At 33.8% G+C, this 20,243-nt stretch overlaps 1 protein-coding gene across 1 annotated transcript; it reads right to left on the minus strand.

The window, feature by feature from the left end:
• Positions 1-1,389: 1,389 nt before the first annotated feature.
• Positions 1,390-15,855, minus strand: LOC144443895 (uncharacterized). Its single transcript, XM_078133492.1, has 12 exons — positions 15,776-15,855; positions 15,094-15,215; positions 13,400-13,542; positions 13,033-13,098; positions 11,638-11,778; positions 10,245-10,464; positions 9,210-9,305; positions 6,963-7,136; positions 4,711-4,802; positions 3,937-4,015; positions 3,345-3,375; positions 1,390-3,073 (listed from the first exon to the last, which is right to left on the minus strand). Exons 1-12 carry the CDS (start codon positions 15,806-15,808, stop codon positions 3,062-3,064), a joined length of 1,209 nt encoding a protein of 402 aa, XP_077989618.1. The 5' UTR covers positions 15,809-15,855; the 3' UTR covers positions 1,390-3,061.
• Positions 15,856-20,243: the final 4,388 nt, after the last annotated feature.

Consider the following 20,243-nt stretch of genomic DNA (forward strand, 5'->3'; position numbering starts at 1 on the left):
TGTGTATGTATGTATGTATGTATGTATGTATGTATGTATGTATGTATGTATGTATGTATGTATGTATGTATGTATGTATGTATGTATGTATGTATGTGCCAATGCTAACTTACCCTAGGAAACGTACATATTGTTCAAAACTGTTTTTGGTTTTGAGAAATATCTTCTGCAAATTAAATATTCTGCCTATAGGAAACTACTGACTAAATTTAGAATTTCGGATTATAATATTGAGTTTGGTAGTAAAAGATTCTGTAAATTTTGTAGGGGATGAATTTCATCATTTATTTCTTTGCTCTCACTGTACTAATGAAAGAAAGACACTTTTACTTGTCATTAAATAATTAAAATTTTCATTCCTGAAATGCCAACAGTAAATTTGTGCATACTTTGGCGTCAGACACTAAATTTCCTGTTGGAAAATTTCTTGTTGATGTAAACAGTCATTCAGCAGTCGGCTAAAGGATTGTATTGTAGTCACTTTATTTCTGTATGGTATTTTTGTATGCTTTACCATGAATGCTATGGCATGTTGTTATGCAATAAGGATTGTCTGATTGATTTCTAAAAATAAACCAACAAGATAAACCAAAAAAGCAATTGATGTACACTTTATAACATCAATAAATTATACCCACCCACACACTAAGTGATCTATCAATTAAAGTGTCCAATAGCATTTAGTCATCCAACTAGTCATTGAAATATACAGTGCTTGCTTTAATAATTCAGTCATCAGGCAATGAATCAATCTGATAGTGACATGTCATTAATTCAATCAGACACTCAGTTAGTCATTCAGTTAGTTTGCTCCACTTACAGAGTTAGTGAGCAAAATCTGAATTTTTGCAACAAATATGGCCACCACTCGACCATTATCACGATGGTTACTAAACAAAGTGACATGCATATGTTGACTACAGCATCTGACATTTGTGCCAGGTTTGGTTGAAATTGGTCCATGTATGTCTGAGATACAGGTGATAGTGGATGGATACCCAACATAGTAATCCTCTCTAGGCTTCACCCCATTGGGGACTAATAAACATTCCATATCTCTACTTACTAATCAGTGTTTTGTTGGTTTTTTTTTAGAAAGCACTGCTTGACTTATGATTATATATATGGTCTGGATTACAGCAAGTGTGCATTTTACACCAATATGTTAGATGGAGACTGTGTTTCGTAGCTGAAGATACTAAAATGTTGTTTTTGTGTGAAGTTTGCACAAAGTAATGATTACAAAACAATATGAACAAATAGGTGAATAGTCTGGCTGCGCCCCCCCCCCCCTTCCTCCATCCCATTGGCCAAGTCCTTTGGCAAGATTTGAACCAATTTGCCACAAATGACACATATTTATCTATCAAGCAGACAAAATTTGCCCTTAAAGTTTTCATTTGATACATATTTATTATTCATAAAAGAACTGTAAAAGTATCTTTCACAATACAGTACAAATTACAGCAACACAATGTAAATGATAAGATCTGAGTAAATCCATGAGAATGTAAAATATACTGAAGCATGCAGCTGTTGATTGATAGAACTAAAATTTATAGGGACAAAAGTATTACTAATCTTCACAGCCCGGATGTGACTTTTGTGGACCAAGGTTGCATGGCAAAAGGGCCCTCGAACTACCAAGGTCTGCAAAACCCATATCTGTGCTGTAAAGTTTTTAATCATATACCCAGTATCGATTTTAATACAATTCAATGGAGAATATGTGCATTGAACCTGGGCAACAATTTTCTATATCATGTCCCGGAACACTGCCAAAATATGGCAAGTGGTGCACTTATCGATTGATCCATTCACCCAGTGATTTGGCTTTGTTAATATCTTCATTACATTTAGGAAATGTCAGAAGCTGCCACTTATGTGCAAAAAATATTAATTAAAACAATGAAAGTCAACAATGGAGAATAAATTGTTCATGGTTCCAAGAATCACTAGCACAGTAGAATATAGTTACTTTAGAACAGTAAATTAAACGAATGCGGGGTTTCGATCCATCTACTATGGACCTTGATCATGCAGTTCAGAGAGAAAAATTAACGTTGAAAATTTAAATCATTGTGTGATCAAGGTCTGTAGTAGATGGGTTGAAACTGGCATTTGTTTTTAATTTACCCGTTCCAAAGTAAAATACTGTACTATCCTAAATTCAACAATGGTTTGAATAAATGGACAAGAATAGTATGAAAACAGAACAATATCATTTTTGGTTTTCTATGGTGAACACTGGAGTAACTATTTTGCTCTTGGGTATTATGTTCTGTACCACTTATTTTAAACAACAACCTGTTGCTAATAATTTGGAAACTGATGGTAACATGGCCACATCACAATCACATATCTGGACTGCTAAAATTATCATTTAAATCTGTAACCTTTAATACTAAATGAAATGGTTTATAACACTGTTCTGAGTTTAATATATCTTGGTTGTTATAAGTACAATTTTGAATTGAAAGCATTACTAACATGTATACACACTTTTACTATGAGGGCACTAGTAGATGTCTGTTATCTTGAGGGCTGTTATGCAGCAACTATTTCTGAGACTAAAAAGCCAAGGAAAATTGTTTCTACATAAGAGCACAAAGGGTAATACGGTGTCTACTAGTGCCCGAATAAGGCAAGGCAATAAGTGTTTTATAACAGCATGGGGTGTAATATGATGTCGACTAGTGCCCAAATAAGGCAAGGCAATAAGTGTTCTATAACAGCATGGGGTGTAATATGATGTCGACTAGTGCCCAAATAAGGCAAGGCAATAAGTGTTTTATAACAAATCACATTCTTAGACCCATCCTCTTTCTAAAGTCAATGCATATCTCTGATAGAACTCCTGTAATAGTGCCCACGGTAATATAGAAAAACGAATGTTGCTCTGTATGCAAATTGAGGTCACTATGGGTCAATAGTCCATATCACGTGATATGATCTAAGCCAATCACTGAAGGCTATATGGACATAATGTGTTATAAAACTAAACTGGGTAACTCTCATGGTAGAAGTTTAATATCTCAAAGCTGCACCAAAGACCATAATCCTACAGGGTACACTGAAAATAAAGAAAAACTTGTGAAATTAACATGTATCCATTGTTATTGTATTTGAAAAATGGCTGAAGCATCATAAATTCATAAATCTAAAGATTGATTGAAAAGGTGTAACCTCTAAAGAAAATAAGATTGGAATGATATAGAAATTGTAGCTAAATTAGGAGGTATGTTTTTATGGAATTAAACAAATTATGACACTTTTCCACATCTATGGCATTATTGAACTTTTCCTATGTTGGGCTAAAAGTTATTATTATGATAAATTCTTACCTTTTTCTTCTTAGAACAGTAACAGCATGCCCTGAAACATAAATTGGATTAATTAAATTTCCACACATATGTTGTAAAGTTTAAGGTGATCTCACATATTCTCTCTCTCTCTCTCTCTCTCTCTCTCTCTCTCTCTCTCTCTCTCTCTCTCTCTCTCTCTCTCTCTCTCTCTCTCTCTCTCTCTCTCTCTCTCTCTCTCTCTCTCTCTCTCTCTCTCTCTCTCTCTCTCTCTCTCTCTCTCTCTCTCTCTCTCTCTCTCTCTCTATTCTTCTCCCTCTTCCTCCTTCCCTCCCTCTCTCTCTCTGCACTGTCTGTCTGTCTGTCTCTGGCACTGTCTGTCTGTCTATCTGTCTCGCTGTCTGTGTCTGGCACTGTCTGTCTGTCTGTCTGCATCTGTCTGTGTGTGTGTGTCTCTCTCTCTCTCTCTCTCTCTCTCCCTCTCTCCCTCTCTCTCTCTCTCTCTCTCTCTCTCTCTCTCTCTCTCTCTCTCTCTCTCTCTCTCTCTCTCTCATCTATACATTTGTCTGTCTTTGTACATTATTGGAATGTTTCTGTCCTACACTGCACTGCACTAATGAAATCATTAACATACCATGTTGGATGATGCTTCAGAATGTAAGGCTGGGTTTGATGCTCCTTGTGGCAAACTTGCATACATGATTTACACACCCCTATCAATAACAAAATGAACAATTTTACACTTTGGAGCCAAACACTAATCATTGCCTTGTATTGACAATGGTATAAACATTAAATAGTGAAACAAACTAACTCAAGCTATGTCACACTTCTAAGTTAAATCTTTGCTAATGTCTTGCTACAAAGTTATCAATATCTGCCAGTTTTATATTTTTTATCAAGTATGCACAATCAATATTGAAACAATTCTATTAAATGCAAGAATATAATTCAGATTGAACAAACATTAGAAATCAAGCCAAAGGCATCTCAGCAACTACATATTATGCTGTTTGCAGTGTGTAAAAAATAAAATTACTCTGTTTTCATGATTTTGGCCAAATGAAAAAACTTTTGTTTTTTAGAGATTATTTACACTGAAGGGAATAAGCACTCAGGAATCATAAATATTCATAATGCAACCATGAATATATTATATTTGCTGACTCCCATGATGTAATGGCCTAAAGCAAAGACACCCTATAACAGCACAAGATCAATTTGATGTTTCTCTGAAATCAAAAGTAATTGTAGCTGAGGTCAAATCATGCAATGGCTCTCTAGAACCCATAGTTTATGAAAATGCCTTTATTTCCTGGCATGGAGTTCCCCTTTAATGTGTAGAAATACAGTGAAATGATAATGTCTTGTCTTTCAAGATTTAAATATTTATTTTTAATAGACTTACAGTTAAATCCACAGTCTATGCAAGTAAAATAATCTTCAGTATATTCAATACCTTTCTCAAAAGTTGTAACAAAACATTGCTTGGGCATGTCACTGTAACAAAGGAGATGTTGAAATGTTATCATTATATAAATATCAGTTGTTAAAAGACCCACTTCAGATTGGGGATTAAAATCTAGATGTCAAAATCAGTTGTTTTTGACAGAGTTATAGAGAAGCTGGTTCAGAACAAAAAAGAGTGATTTTATTATGTAATCCTTATCCTAAATGATGATAGAACATTAATACAAGGACCAGGGATTGGAACATTGGCCTTTAAAGTTATTAGCTGACAATGCTAGTCAGCATTTTGGTATGCATTGCAACTGCATGTAACATATGTTAGACAGCATTTTGGTATGCATTTCAACTGCATGCAATATACACTAGTCAGCATTTTGGTATGCATTTCAACTGCATGCAATATATGCTAGTCAGCATTTTGGTATGCATTTCATCTGTATGCAATATATGCTAGTCAGCATTTTGGTATGCATTTCAGCTGTATGCAATATATGCTAGTCAGCATTTTGGTATGCATTTCAACTGCATGCAATATATACTAGTCAGCATTTTGGTATGCATTTCAGCTGTATGCAATATATGCTAGTCAGCATTTTGGTATGCATTTCAACTGCATGCAATATATACTAGTCAGCATTTTGGTATGCATTTCATCTGTATGCAATATATGCTAGTCAGCATTTTGGTATGCATTTCAGCTGTATGCAATATATGCTAGTCAGCATTTTGGTATGCATTTCAACTGCATGCAATATATACTAGTCAGCATTTTGGTATGCATTTCAGCTGTATGCAATATATGCTAGTCAGCATTTTGGTATGCATTTCAGCTGTATGCAATATATGCTAGTCAGCATTTTGGTATGCATTTCAACTGCATGCAATATATACTAGTCAGCATTTTGGTATGCATTTCAGCTGTATGCAATATATGCTAGTCAGCATTTTGGTATGCATTTCAACTGCATGCAATATACACTAGTCAGCATTTTGGTATGCACTTCAACTGCATGCAATATATACTAGTCAGCATTTTGGTATGTATTTCAACTGCATGCAATATACACTAGTCAGCATTTTGGTATGCATTTCAACTGCATGCAATATACACTAGTCAGCATTTTGGTATGCATTTCAACTGCATGCAATATACACTAGTCAGCATTTTGGTATGCATTTCAGCTGTATGCAATATACACTAGTCAGCATTTTGGTATGCATTTCAACTGCATGCAATATACACTAGTCAGCATTTTGGTATGCATTTCAGCTGCATGCAATATACACTAGTCAGCATTTTGGTATGTATTTCAACTGCATGCAATATACACTAGTCAGCATTTTGGTATGTATTTCAACTGCATGCAATATACACTAGTCAGCATTTTGGTATGCATTTCAACTGCATGCAATATACACTAGTCAGCATTTTGGTATGCATTTCAACTGCATGCAATATACACTAGTCAGCATTTTGGTATGCATTTCAGCTGTATGCAATATACACTAGTCAGCATTTTGGTATGCATTTCAACTGCATGCAATATACACTAGTCAGCATTTTGGTATGCATTTCATCTGTATGCAATATATGTTAGACAAGACAATAAATGGACAAACTTTACTGATATCTAATATGAAAATACAGATCACAAAGTGAAACTGAGCTCATTTTCTTCAAACTTTTATATAATATTAATATTTTAACACAGTGTATGTTTCTATATTCATATCTGAGCGATGTCAAATGATCCATAACCCAAGGTCTTGATAAACCTTGATAATTATTTAATTTACGAAGGTTATAACTCACAAGCAGTTCAAAGTTTTTTTAGCACTGAGCTTTCAATTTGTCTTTTTATTATTAAACTTTATTTAGGGAAAAAAGAAAAATGCAACAACTGTTCAGCAGATTCCAAAGGTTATTTGAAAAAGTTTCTAAGATAAATAGCAATAATTTAAATCAATATCAAATTTCATGTAGGTATTTGATTATGAAAAGAAAAATCAACATAACACATTTCAGCTATTTAATCACTTTGCAACTATTTCTCAGAGAAACATGAAATCAGCAATAGAATACTGTTCTCAACTATCACGGCCATCATTTTCATAAAACAGCATCCCTAGTGGCCAAACTATAAAACCTTTTGTTTTTTGTTGTTCTGCTAACTCTCATATCGTCCTTACCTTTGACACTTTACTTTCCCAACCAACAATATCTCACTGCCAGGTTTGGCACCAAACTGAAGGACTGGTCGACTGTTACTGGGTAAAATAGTGATATCATCATGAACTGCCCCATGCTGGAGTATATCTCTGACCATCTGGTGAGTTTCATACAAGTTACGTTTCGCAAAGGGCCTGTTGGAAAGAAATGGCTTTGCAATTTCAATTCAATTAATATAAAGTGTACAGTACATAGAACTATTGGATTGATGGAAATTTAGTGAGTGTGATACACTTATCTGAAGTAGTCCTTTCCCATGCATCGACAACACATGTGTAAAGTGTCATGTTCTGACTCACTTTTAACAGTGCTAGTTTCAAACTCTCTTTTAACATTGCTAGTTTCAAACTCACTTTTAACATTGCTAGTTTCAAACTCACTTTTAACACTGCTACTTTCAAACTCACTTTTAACACTGCTACTTTCAAACTCACTTTTAACAGTGCTACTTTCAAACTCACTTTTAACACTGCTACTTTCAAACTCACTTTTAATTGCTAGTTTCAAACTCACTTTTAACACTGCTACTTTCAAACTCACTTTTAACACTGCTACTTTCAAACTCACTTTTAACACTGCTACTTTCAAACTCACTTTTAACAGTGCTACTTTCAAACTCACTTTTAACACTGCTACTTTCAAACTCACTTTTAACAGTGCTACTTTCAAACTCACTTTTAACAGTGCTAGTTTCAAACTCACTTTTAACACTGCTACTTTCAAACTCACTTTTAACACTGCTACTTTCAAACTCACTTTTAACACTGCTACTTTCAAACTCACTTTTAACACTGCTACTTTCAAACTCACTTTTAACATTGCTAGTTTCAAACTCACTTTTAACATTGCTAGTTTCAAACTCACTTTTAACACTGCTACTTTCAAACTCACTTGTAACATTGCTAGTTTCAAACTCACTTTTAACACTGCTAGTTTCAAACTCACTTTTAACAGTGCCAGTTTCAAACTCACTTTTAACAGTGCTAGTTTGAAACTCACTTTTAACATTGCAAGTTTCAAACTCACTTGTAACATTGCTAGTTTCAAACTCACTTTTAACACTGCTACTTTCAAACTCACTTTTAACATTGCTACTTTCAAACTCACTTTTAACACTGCCAGTTTCAAACTCACTTTTAACAGTGCTAGTTTGAAACTCACTTTTAACATTGCAAGTTTCAAACTCACTTTTAACAGTGCTAGTTTCAAACTCACTTTTAACACTGCTAGTTTCAAACTCACTTTTAACACTGCTAGTTTCAAACTCACTTTTAACACTGCTACTTTCAAACTCACTTTTAACATTGCAAGTTTCAAACTCACTTTTAACAGTGCTAGTTTCAAACTCACTTGTAACATTGCTAGTTTCAAACTCACTTGTAACATTGCTACTTTCAAACTCACTTTTAACACTGCTACTTTCAAACTCACTTTTAACACTGCTACTTTCAAACTCATTTTTAGCACTGCCAGTTTCAAACACACTTTTAACAGTGCTAGTTTGAAACTCACTTTTAACATTGCAAGTTTCAAACTCACTTTTAACAGTGCTAGTTTCAAACTCACTTTTAACACTGCTAGTTTCAAACTCACTTTTAACACTGCTAGTTTCAAACTCACTTTTAACACTGCTACTTTCAAACTCACTTTTAACATTGCAAGTTTCAAACTCACTTTTAACAGTGCTAGTTTCAAACTCACTTGTAACATTGCTAGTTTCAAACTCACTTGTAACATTGCTACTTTCAAACTCACTTTTAACACTGCTACTTTCAAACTCACTTTTAACACTGCTACTTTCAAACTCATTTTTAACAGTGCTAGTTTCAAACTCACTTTTAACAGTGCTACTTTCAAACTCACTTTTAACAGTGCTACTTTCAAACTCACTTTTAACAGTGCTAGTTTCAAACTCACTTTTAACAGTGCTAATTTCAAACTCACTTTTAACACTGCTACTTTCAAACTCACTTTTAACAGTGCTAGTTTCAAACTCACTTTTAACAGTGCTAGTTTCAAACTCACTTTTAACAGTGCTAGTTTCAAACTCACTTTTAACAGTGCTACTTTCAAACTCACTTTTAACAGTGCTACATTCAAACTCACTTTTAACAGTGCTACTTTCAAAATGCTTTCATATGATGTTAATACATAAATACACTGTGTTGCATAGTCAGTAGTAATATAGTTTGTATAACACAACTTACCCTACTAAGAGATATTGTACATCTTTTGCAAATTCTACAACAGGATCATCTTTGTCCTCCATCTTGGATATAACAATTTCTTGAATAGTTGTTATACTGTCAGAAAAAGACAAAGAATAGCAACAATTGGTGTTGTGGTTAAAAGCTGCATGGTTTATGTGTTTCATGCATATCCATCCCTGTTTTTATCTTTGCAATGTACGTCATAATTTAACTGTTGCTATGAGCATGGTCTTGTTGCTAGGCATTATGTATTAATTTTATAAAACATGCCTTTCCATCCCTATTTTTACCTTTGCAATATACACCATTATTTGGTCATTGCTATGGAAGTGGTCTTGTTGCTAGGCATATGTAAGACCTGTAACAATGTTGTTTTTGTTGGATGTTAATCCATATACCTACCCACCCCATTGTTATCTTTGCACCACACACCACCATTTAACTGTCACTAGAGACATGGTTTTGTTGATAGGCATATTAAAAAAATTGTTTGAATGTTTATTCAAGTGCCTACCCAGTAAAATGTTATCTTTGCAAAATACACTGGTATTTGGCTGAAAGAGTGTTGCCATGGTTGCTAGGGCCAGTTGAGGTTCATGCCAATCTGCTCAGTAGTTTTTCAGTCAAAATTTTTTACCAAAAATTACATTTTTTGATCCAAATCATACAAGTGGTACAATCATTTTCATTTGAGCAAATTTCACACCCTAAGTATGTCTGCACCAAATACCAAGGCAATTAATTGGTCTGGTGGTTTTTGACTTTAAGTTGTTTATGCACACACACACACACACACACACACACACACACACACACACACACACACACACACACACACACACACACACACACACACACACACACACACTCACACATGCACTCACACACATTCACACACACACACACACACACACACATGCACTCACACATGCACTCATACACACATTCACACATGCAAACACACACAGACACACATACACAGACACATGCACTATATATCATATAAGCTGACTTGAAATTAAAAACACATACCTATCATTTGGTTTGAGTTTGATATCGGGGAAGCAGATTTCCTTATCTACCAACACCAATGTGATATTAACAGGTAGAATTGCAGGTGTTGGTATATATTCACCTAGATACCTGTCATAGGCATCTGCAAGAAGGTTAGCACAACGTTGTAACTCTCCCAACAAAATGTCACTTTGTTGTTTACAATTGGTCTGCAACTCTGTCAGCTTGACTTCAAGCTCTAAGGAAAGATGAATCAATACATTTAAGTTTTAGTCTAGGAACGTATAAGTTGGGCCACTTTTCTATGATTTCTACGTATAGTTAAATTGGACAAATTCTACTGAAAATCTAGCTAAATCTGCTGCTTGGGAAAGGGTGAACAGCGCATGTCAGTAGTAAGCCATCACACACTGACAGGTGGTTATAATTAGTTACTTTGACTACAAACTCAACCTCAAGTCTTAAAGTGGTCATATGGATGAGAATTTGGTATTTATTTTGGATTTTTATTTGATAAAACAGCTTCACTATGTTTTTCTACTTGAAAAAATAATGTGAAATAACATATACCAAGTCCATGTTCGCAACTCAATAAACGGCAAAACATTAAACAATGTGTAAAATGTTTGTTATTGTACGTACAATAATAAACTTTTTACACTTTTTGCATCTTTTTGCAATGTATTGAGTTATGAACATGGACTTGGTATATGTTATTTCACATTATTTTTTCAAGTAGAAAAACATAGTGAAGCTGTTTTATCAAATAAAAATCCAAAATAAATACCAAATTCTCATCCATATGACCACTTTAAAGTAAGTCATTTGAGAATGCGATAATCTCATCACATTTATATGAACACTCCAATAGCATTAACCTACCATTGTTGATGGTATTAGAACAGAATGTCATGCTAGAGAAAGGCATTTGACTATATGGTGCTGATATTGTAGAAAGTGAGTCCATTTGTACAGTTCCTAAAATTACATTTAACAGTACGACAAACAGGAAGTCCATCTTGTATTTTGGGTTCCAAGTGTTACAGGTTGGCTAACACTTACTATCATGTTCACTGTAAAGTATTGTTTGATCTTCTTACAGAATTTATTGAGATGAATTGAGTTTAAGTGAATTAAGCAGAATATCTGTATACATTGATCTATGAACACAGTAACAAGATGGTAGCCTCCTTCACTGGGAAGGGAAAGTAACAAGATGGTAGCCTCCTTCACTGGGAAGGGAAAGTAACAAGATGGTAGCCTCCTTCACTGGGAAAAATTACATCTCAATCAACATTGTAGGAAATCAAGTGTAGACCAGTGTAGACCAGTATTGTTTGTTGTCAATCTGCTTCTCACAACCAAGTCACCATAGCTTACAATAAATGGACTGTCCCATTGTTCACTTTACCTTGTTCATTTGTGATATTTCTTTGCAGTTCTTCAGCCATATTTTTCAAATCTTGCTCCAGTAGTTTCACTCGTTGATTACATGTTTGTCTCATTTCCCTATAGTAATTTTCATGAGCTGCTAATCCATTTTTCAGATGCCCTACAAAATTAATCACAGTTTGCTTCAGGAATGGTAGTCTGAAAGGTACGCTGTGAGGGGGCGCCCTCACACATCGGTCAACTGAGAGGAGGCCAGTGAGGGCGGAACGATACAGTGTATCTTATAGTCTACATGAATGGGAGTGCTGACAATGGTAAGTAGTAATAAAAATAAGAATAACATTTATTTATTCAGTTTAGCTCACATAAGTGTTACAGTACTAATGCCATGGTGAATGGCACACACACCACAAATAAAACGCATTTTTATAAACTATGGGTTCAGGACGGTCATTTCATGATTTTACATCACCTATAATTACTTGCACTTTCACACAAACATGAAGTTGATCTTGTGATTTATAGGGTATATTTGCTGTGGGCTAATGCATCATGGGAGTCAGCAGAAGTAATATATTCACGGTTGACCAATGAATATTCATGAGAGAGAATTTACATTGAAGGAACAGGCACTTAGGAGTGAATGGAACACCAAACAGTAAAATCAGGTATGTTATCTAATCATATTTTTAGGCTTTATTTGCATATCAACAATTAGGTCATATTGTCATCTAGACATATTTACAAACATTTCCATCAATTTTTAGGTGAATCTGCCAAGTTATTCAGGTGTTTAAAAATCTTTTTTACCAAATAACACTTTTATAAAAATCTCAAGTGTTATGAGCCAATCATCAGTATTCCTTTGAACAATCTTTCAATCAATCTAAAATTTGACATATTTCACCAAGCCACGACTATGGAAAGTGGACTTTGAACTGGGTGTGACAATGGACTTTGACAGTTATTATATCAAATATCTTAGTGAAAAGGAAATTGATCAGATGAAATATCACTCTTTTGGGCATATATGCATTTCACTGATGTGATTACTTTCATTTGATTTTCCATCAGCACACCCTAAGTTAAGCACCTTCCATATACCAAGGCAATTGGTATGGCAATTTTTGTACTTTAAGTGGTTTACACACCCCCCCCCCCCCACACACACACACAAACTTACAGATACTTCTAGATCATGTAGATGCCTAAAGCACTACTGAACTTCTCAGTTCAGTTGTGCTAAAAATCACATTCCACTGAAGTGGTGATAACTACTGTCTTTTCTGAAAAGTTTTGTTTATAATTGACCATTTCATCTGTGTTACCTTGTCAGATCATTATCCTCATAGCACAACATTTCACTTTTAAAATAAACACTACACATTTGAAGAAAACTATTCAAATGACTTACTCTTAAGGACATCTTCCACTGGTGAACAGTTTCTGTTATCTGAACTAGAGCCAACTGTATTGCCTGCTGTAAGAAGGGAAAAATCACATTTTGAATAATCATTATTTATCAAATAGAAAAACACACTTGTACAGAATTTATTTCCAGATACTAATAAATTTGCCACAAGTTTTTGCCACATAGTTATGTGTCAGAGGTCAGAGGTCATTTGCCCAAATTGGAATAAAATAAAACTACTGTTTATTCCAATTGGGATAATTATCCTGATAAGGAAATATTCCTGATTATATTTTGAGTTATTCCATTTAATACCATCTGAGTTTCTCTGATATCTGACTTTCTGTCTTAGTGATTGATAGCATCTAACCTGAATTAATCAGCTGTTCAAAGTACTTCTCTTCTGCTCTTTCATTTTCATCTTTGATGATTTGTATCAATGAATCAAACTGATGATCTTGAATCAGCTGATTATTACTTACTATATCTCTATTGCAACAGGGACATTTGTGTCTACAGAAAAAATGTCAAAACAATCAAATTGTATACAAATAAACAATAAATAATATGTACAAATAAACAATAAATAATATGTACAAATAAACAATAAATAATATGTACAAATAAACAATAAATATTATGTACAAATAAACAATAAATAATATGTACAAATAAACAATAAATAATATGTACAAATAAACAATAAATATTATGTACAAATAAACAATAAATAATATGTACAAATAAACAATAAATAATATGTACAAATAAACAATAAATAATATGTACAAATAAACAATAAATAATATGTACAAATAAACAATAAATATTATGTACAAATAAACAATAAATAATATGTACAAATAAACAATAAATAATATGTACAAATAAACAATAAATAATATGTACAAATAAACAATAAATATTATGTACAAATAAACAATAAATAATATGTACAAATAAACAATAAATAATATGTGCAAATAAACAATAAATATTATGTACAGATGAACAATAAATAATATGTACAAATAAACAATAAATAATATGTACAAATAAACAATAAATATTATGTACAGATGAACAATAAATAATATGTACAGATGAACAATAAATAATATGTACAGATGAACAATAAATAATATGTACAGATGAACAATAAATAATATGTACAGATGAACAATAAATAATATGTACAGATGAACAATAAATAATATGTACAGATGAACAATAAATAATATGTACAGATGAACAATAAATATTATAGAAACTCAAAAGTACATTTCATTTTTACAAATCTTCACCAGTGTGACATCAAACAGGACAGATCCCAAACTTGAATCACACCTGTTCTACCTAAGTTTTTCTCTCTCACTTTTCCTGTCAATGTACACTATGGTCACATTCTCATAATAACTATTAAAGCATTTTCAAAACTGGTAAATGCATACATTATTTTACATCTCCTTGGTGATATAAGTCTAATATGCTGAGTTAGATAAATTTGCATTTCTATTGTCAAACTGTTGATGATCAATGATTATTTGTATGTGCAGCAGCAGCTGGTTGCTTACTTCCAAACTTGTCAAATCCCAGAATATGTGATGAACGTAAATGACAAAGAATCATATTCAGAAAAGTTTTAGTACATTTTAAAACTGAATTTGATGTCATATTCATATACAAATGTCATATTCAGACAAGTTTTGGAACATTTTAAAACTGAATTTGATGTTATAAACTCATATTGCATGGCTAAGGTCTGATAACTTTGGCCATGAAACCCCAGTACAATCTGACCTATTGATTGTAAATTTCACTTTGTGACAGGTGATGAATAAATGTCACACAATAACATAATTTGCATAGCCATCAGATGCCATTTTGTATACCAGATGGCGATAGTGTGTCACAGAATACAAATTCTCACCTGCGACTTGTATTTCTTTTGTATTACTCCACAGAATCATACTTGGAGCATATAACTAACATAGATTTAGCAGAATTATCAATAAATATCCACCCCCCCCCCCAACAGAATGGCATAAACTAAACTTATCTTACCTTCTATTGACACATTCTACAATACAGTCCTTACAATACCTATGGCCACATGGTGTCATGTATGTGTTGGTTAGCACTGACATGCATATTGGACAACTCAGGTGTTCCAACAATGGCTTCACCTGAAACATCAACATTTGGTCATTCCATTATGCATTTGTGAAGACAACAACAACAACAACAACAACAACAACAACAACAACAACAACAACAACAACAAAGTTTCCATGTTTGACAATTGATTCATTCTCAATATTCTAGTCTAGAATGATCATATAAATACAAAATAAAGAATATGTACAGATGAATAATAAATATTATAGAAAATTAACATGATACAGCGGAACAATGAACGTCAAACGTAAAAGCTTGCATGTATATGCGCCTAGTCGTGCTTGCACACGGACTATGGGACTCGATCCTGACAATGACATTGTACCTACAGCAGTAGTCGTGCTTGCAGACTCGATCCTGACAGTGTACCTACAGCAGGAAAGGGACAACGTTACCCACTTACTCCGTCTGCCCGTCTGCCAGCACGACTTACATGTAACTTGTAAGTTAAGTTTATTATTAGTGTGCGTCTTAAAAATAATTTGCTTAATCCCAAGTGTCGTCTTCCTTCTATATTGTGACCAAAACTGTCAACTTCTTGTAATCTTAGATAACTAACTACACTTACCGGTATGCTCAGTGGAAGTTCCGAACTTTCCATTGCCCCAAAAATCGACGACAACAGCAAGAATATTAAGATTTCGTCAGTTACTATTTCAGGAAACACGGAAGTTAATGAGCAACAATAGCGCCCCCAACATAACAACATCGCACGCACGCGCATGAACGAATAATAAAGTAAATATAAATATAATATTGATATAATATAAGCGGCTATTTTATAAAAATGAGTGACGTATGCGTTAATTTTGGCGCGCTTACACACCTGTTCACGGTTATCAGTCACAGAGCAGCTAAGTTTACTTGTATTTCATTGATATACATGTAAACACAACACATAGTACATATTTAATTTTGGCGCGCTTACACACCTGTTCACGGTTATCAGTCACAGAGCAGCTAAGTTTACTTGTATTTCATTGATATACATGTAAACACAACACATAGTACATATTTAAGCCGTTGACCTATAGGCTTATTGATTACAATAAAAATCGGCTTCACAAAAGACGGTCGAAGTAATGGCGTGGGTGCATAATGAATCTACATCTGACACCGTGGCAACACGAACGCAAATAAGAACTGTATATGGGAGATAACCCACAACCGCCGGACCGCCCACTTGTTAGAGAATTCTCATGCTAATTTATAGGATGTTAGTTGACATAAACCTCTATGTGCGGTGTGTGCATATTCGCCCCTATCCACTTTATGGTAGAATAGTATTCGGAGAGAATAAAATGAAATTATATTTTATAATAATCATCAATTTAAAGGCAACTATTTATCTTGATATATCACCAATTCTTACAATAGGGATCGAGTTATCACAATATGTTTATTAACTAACGCATCTGCCAGGCTCGACGTTTTGAATATTGGATACGTATAGCGTAACCTTTACACTTCGGGGTCACACGTTGACGGATATACTTACATTGATAACAGCCACCTTTTATAACGACTCAAGAAAATTGGATGAAGATCTGGAAATTTTTACGACTTTAATTTCTACATGAAATAAATAAATAAATAGATAAATAAGTAGGTAAAATGTATATTGCAATGTGGTATACTGCAATATACTACGCTACACATAAATTTATTAAATCATAGCTAGCTAGCAACAGATAACATTTTTACAACAGTTGTACATTCTCGCAAACCAGACTCTTATTTCTTTGAAATAGGGACCGGCTCGTTAAGAACGGTACCGTAAAACGGTCGTGGTTTGCGACAACAGTTGTATTATGATGTGCTCTGTTTAAAAAATATGTTGGCGAAAATAGTGGCGGATTTGAATGTTTACGCAACGGCACACTTTTATACTAATTACAACTACTAACAATATATTAGTCGTAATATACATATGTATATAATATATTACGAGCATACTTTTAAGTTTGAGAGGCGGGTAGTTCTAAAGAAACTAACTGGAATGTTTTCCACAATATCATTTTTAAATACACTGTTACACATAACATGTTTTCATTGTGGATGACTTCAAAATATATCTCGTATACACGTATAATCTGTCAAACATATATTTTAATGTAATTTACATGTACATAATAACCTAAGTTAAAGAGTGAGAAAAGGTTTCAACTTACTTCATATTCTTATTATACTTCTTTAGTAATACTAGTATTTATCTTTTCACATTATAAGTTTATTTTTTGAACTTTTTATTCTTGGACTCCTTAAAAAGAATGGGATTCTGCCGAGGATAAGTGAAATAATTAAAATTATAAAAATAGATCAAATATAAATTCATTTGTAACGTGTTTTCCTCTATGTATTGCCCCCCTCCTCTGAGCCCCCCCCCCCCTCGATTTGTTCTGGAACAAGATCTTGTTTATATGTTTGTTTGTTTGTTTGTTTGTTTGTTTGTTTGAATATGTCTTGTTTCAGTGTTTTATATATTTTATAATTATATATTGTTTTTATTGTTTCAGTCTGTTGTTTTTGACTTTATGAATAATATATATATATATATTTACAGTTTTTGATGTCAAATAAAATATACTATACTATATCAAATTACAGAATACTGATTGAAATGCAGTGTGTACGTGGGCTGGGAGGGGGGAGCGCATGGATACGTATAGTTGCTTTAATATATTGTTGTTTTCCTAAGGAATATATCACACGAATCCTGTACTACATATCATGTATCAATATACGCTCTATGCTAAAAGATAAATAGAGTGTTTTCCAAAAGGCACATATATGGGGAATATATTCAACTAAGAAATACTACACTCCTCTATGGGGGAGAGAGTACCCTATGGCGGGAGTAAGCCTTCACTAAAATAAACTGACAAGCGAGTGTGACATCTCGAGAAAAAAAAAGATGATATAAAATTGTCCAAGATGAACAAAAGACGGTCAAGGTTTGGCGTGGGTGTGTAATGTATCTATTCTGTAAACAAACGCAAATTAGACCAGTATGGGGAGATAACCCACAACCGCCGGACCGCCCAATCACCTAGACGAACATCACAAGTTATAAGTGTTACAAAGTTCATCAAATCTAATTGTACGGTTTGTTTCACGGCGTCCATACGAGGTAAATTTTGTGTTGCAGTCTTAAAAAATTGGCGTTGAAATCGTAAATCATTCGACAGCACATTATTATCACCCTCTTTACTAAGAACAGATTACCTTGGTCGATAATGGACTTGACGTATTGAAGGAGTTATTAAGATCGGTAGCTGTCGTGAGATCTGATTGGTACACAATGACCCAGTGACCAGTATATTCAAGGTCGGGTCAGCTGGTGGAGATACTTACGAACCAACAAACATTAGTCAGTTGATGTGATATCAGGATATTGTATCCTTGTGATATATTTTTATGGCTTTGTCTGAAAAAAGTTCCTTGAATTAGAGTATGGAAAAACCGTGTACTACCTTTCGTAGTCCGTGACAAAATAAAAGCTAATTTCTTGAGGTAAACATATAGCCAGTCTGTATTATTTTACTGGTTTCCTTCTGTGACTTGTAAGCCCAGCGCCCCCTGCGACTATTTTACAATCTGCTTTGTTTTTTCTGTAACACTGATATTTGTTGTAATGTCTACAAATAGTTCAAAGAAGCTTTGAGTTTCCGAGGGACGATATTATTGGTTGAAGTCCATTCAAACAGATTCAGCTTGCGAAATAACACCTGTGCGTTTGCTTGTGCGAAGACATATAATTAGTGTCGGTAACTTGCCTAAACTTATAAACGGCACAGTCACACGATCACGGATCCAATATTCCCAGTTTACCTAGAAGTTAGAGCGCCACACATTATAACAATCAGGTGCCATCTTTAATGTTAAGTTTATTGACTGAAAGTTTACTTTACGACAGGCCAAACTTCAACAGATGTAATTATAACAAAAGCGTCTGCAGCCACCTACACCAGAGGCACCCATTGTTGTTTTTTTGTATCAGTTATCTTCTTGTCTTCAATACCCAATTGTGAAGTCTTCTCTTAGCTCACGCCATTCAAGCAAACTCACTGGTTTTTTTTCACCAGTTGTAATACCTCACATAACTACATATTTCTTTGTGAAATCTTTGATTGGTGTAAAATACCACGTAAGGGATGCTTCAATGCATATGATCGTTAACAACATACATTATACATACACAGAGTTAGGCGTTACTTGATGTATTCGCATCAAATTTTGCTTTGCTATTTCCCATGAAAATTCGTGTATTGAAGTATATTCTCATTCACGTATAAATAGGCCAAACCACCTATTGACTATAGATTTTATTATATATATATATATATATATATATATATATATATATATATATATATATATATATATATATGTGTGTGTGTGTGTGTGTGTGTGTGTGTGTGTGTGTGTGTGTGTGTGTGTGTGTATATATGTATAAATAGACAACACCTGTTGACTATAGATCTTATTTTATATAGATTATACGTGTACACCAGAAATAGTCTGCAGTATAAACTTATCAATAGATTCGAATTCTTACTGTCACCTTTTATTTCCATGACGGTCTAATTAGCAAAATGTAAGTGTACTTCAATCAAATCATTCACTCAGAAATAGTATAAATATCACAAAATGAATATCATTATACCTTGGTACAAGATAAAAATGCCCACGTGACATTTTTGATAAAAAGTGTTACTGTACGTGGGCTGAGATACTAAGGAAAATCTTTAATCTGTCATGACTTGTTTGAAACAATTGCAGTATTATGAAAGCTGTGTTATCTTTGTAACGGTATTGCACAAGTTTTGTGTCCGCATCTCGAGAAATAGCCCTGAGGGTAACTCGCTTTTATCATGTTAATGAAAGGTATTCACCGGCAAAGAATGTTACGCTATGTTTTCTCAAAAGATTTTGTTTTGGGGAATGTAGTGTACGTGTAAGCTTTGATGTAGACTACACGGAAAACTGAGGAGGTCAATCAACATAAATGATTTACACTGTTACCTCACTCTCGT

This window comes from Glandiceps talaboti, chromosome 12, assembly GCF_964340395.1.
Source record: "Glandiceps talaboti chromosome 12, keGlaTala1.1, whole genome shotgun sequence".
NCBI classification, from domain to species: Eukaryota; Metazoa; Hemichordata; class Enteropneusta; family Spengelidae; genus Glandiceps; species Glandiceps talaboti.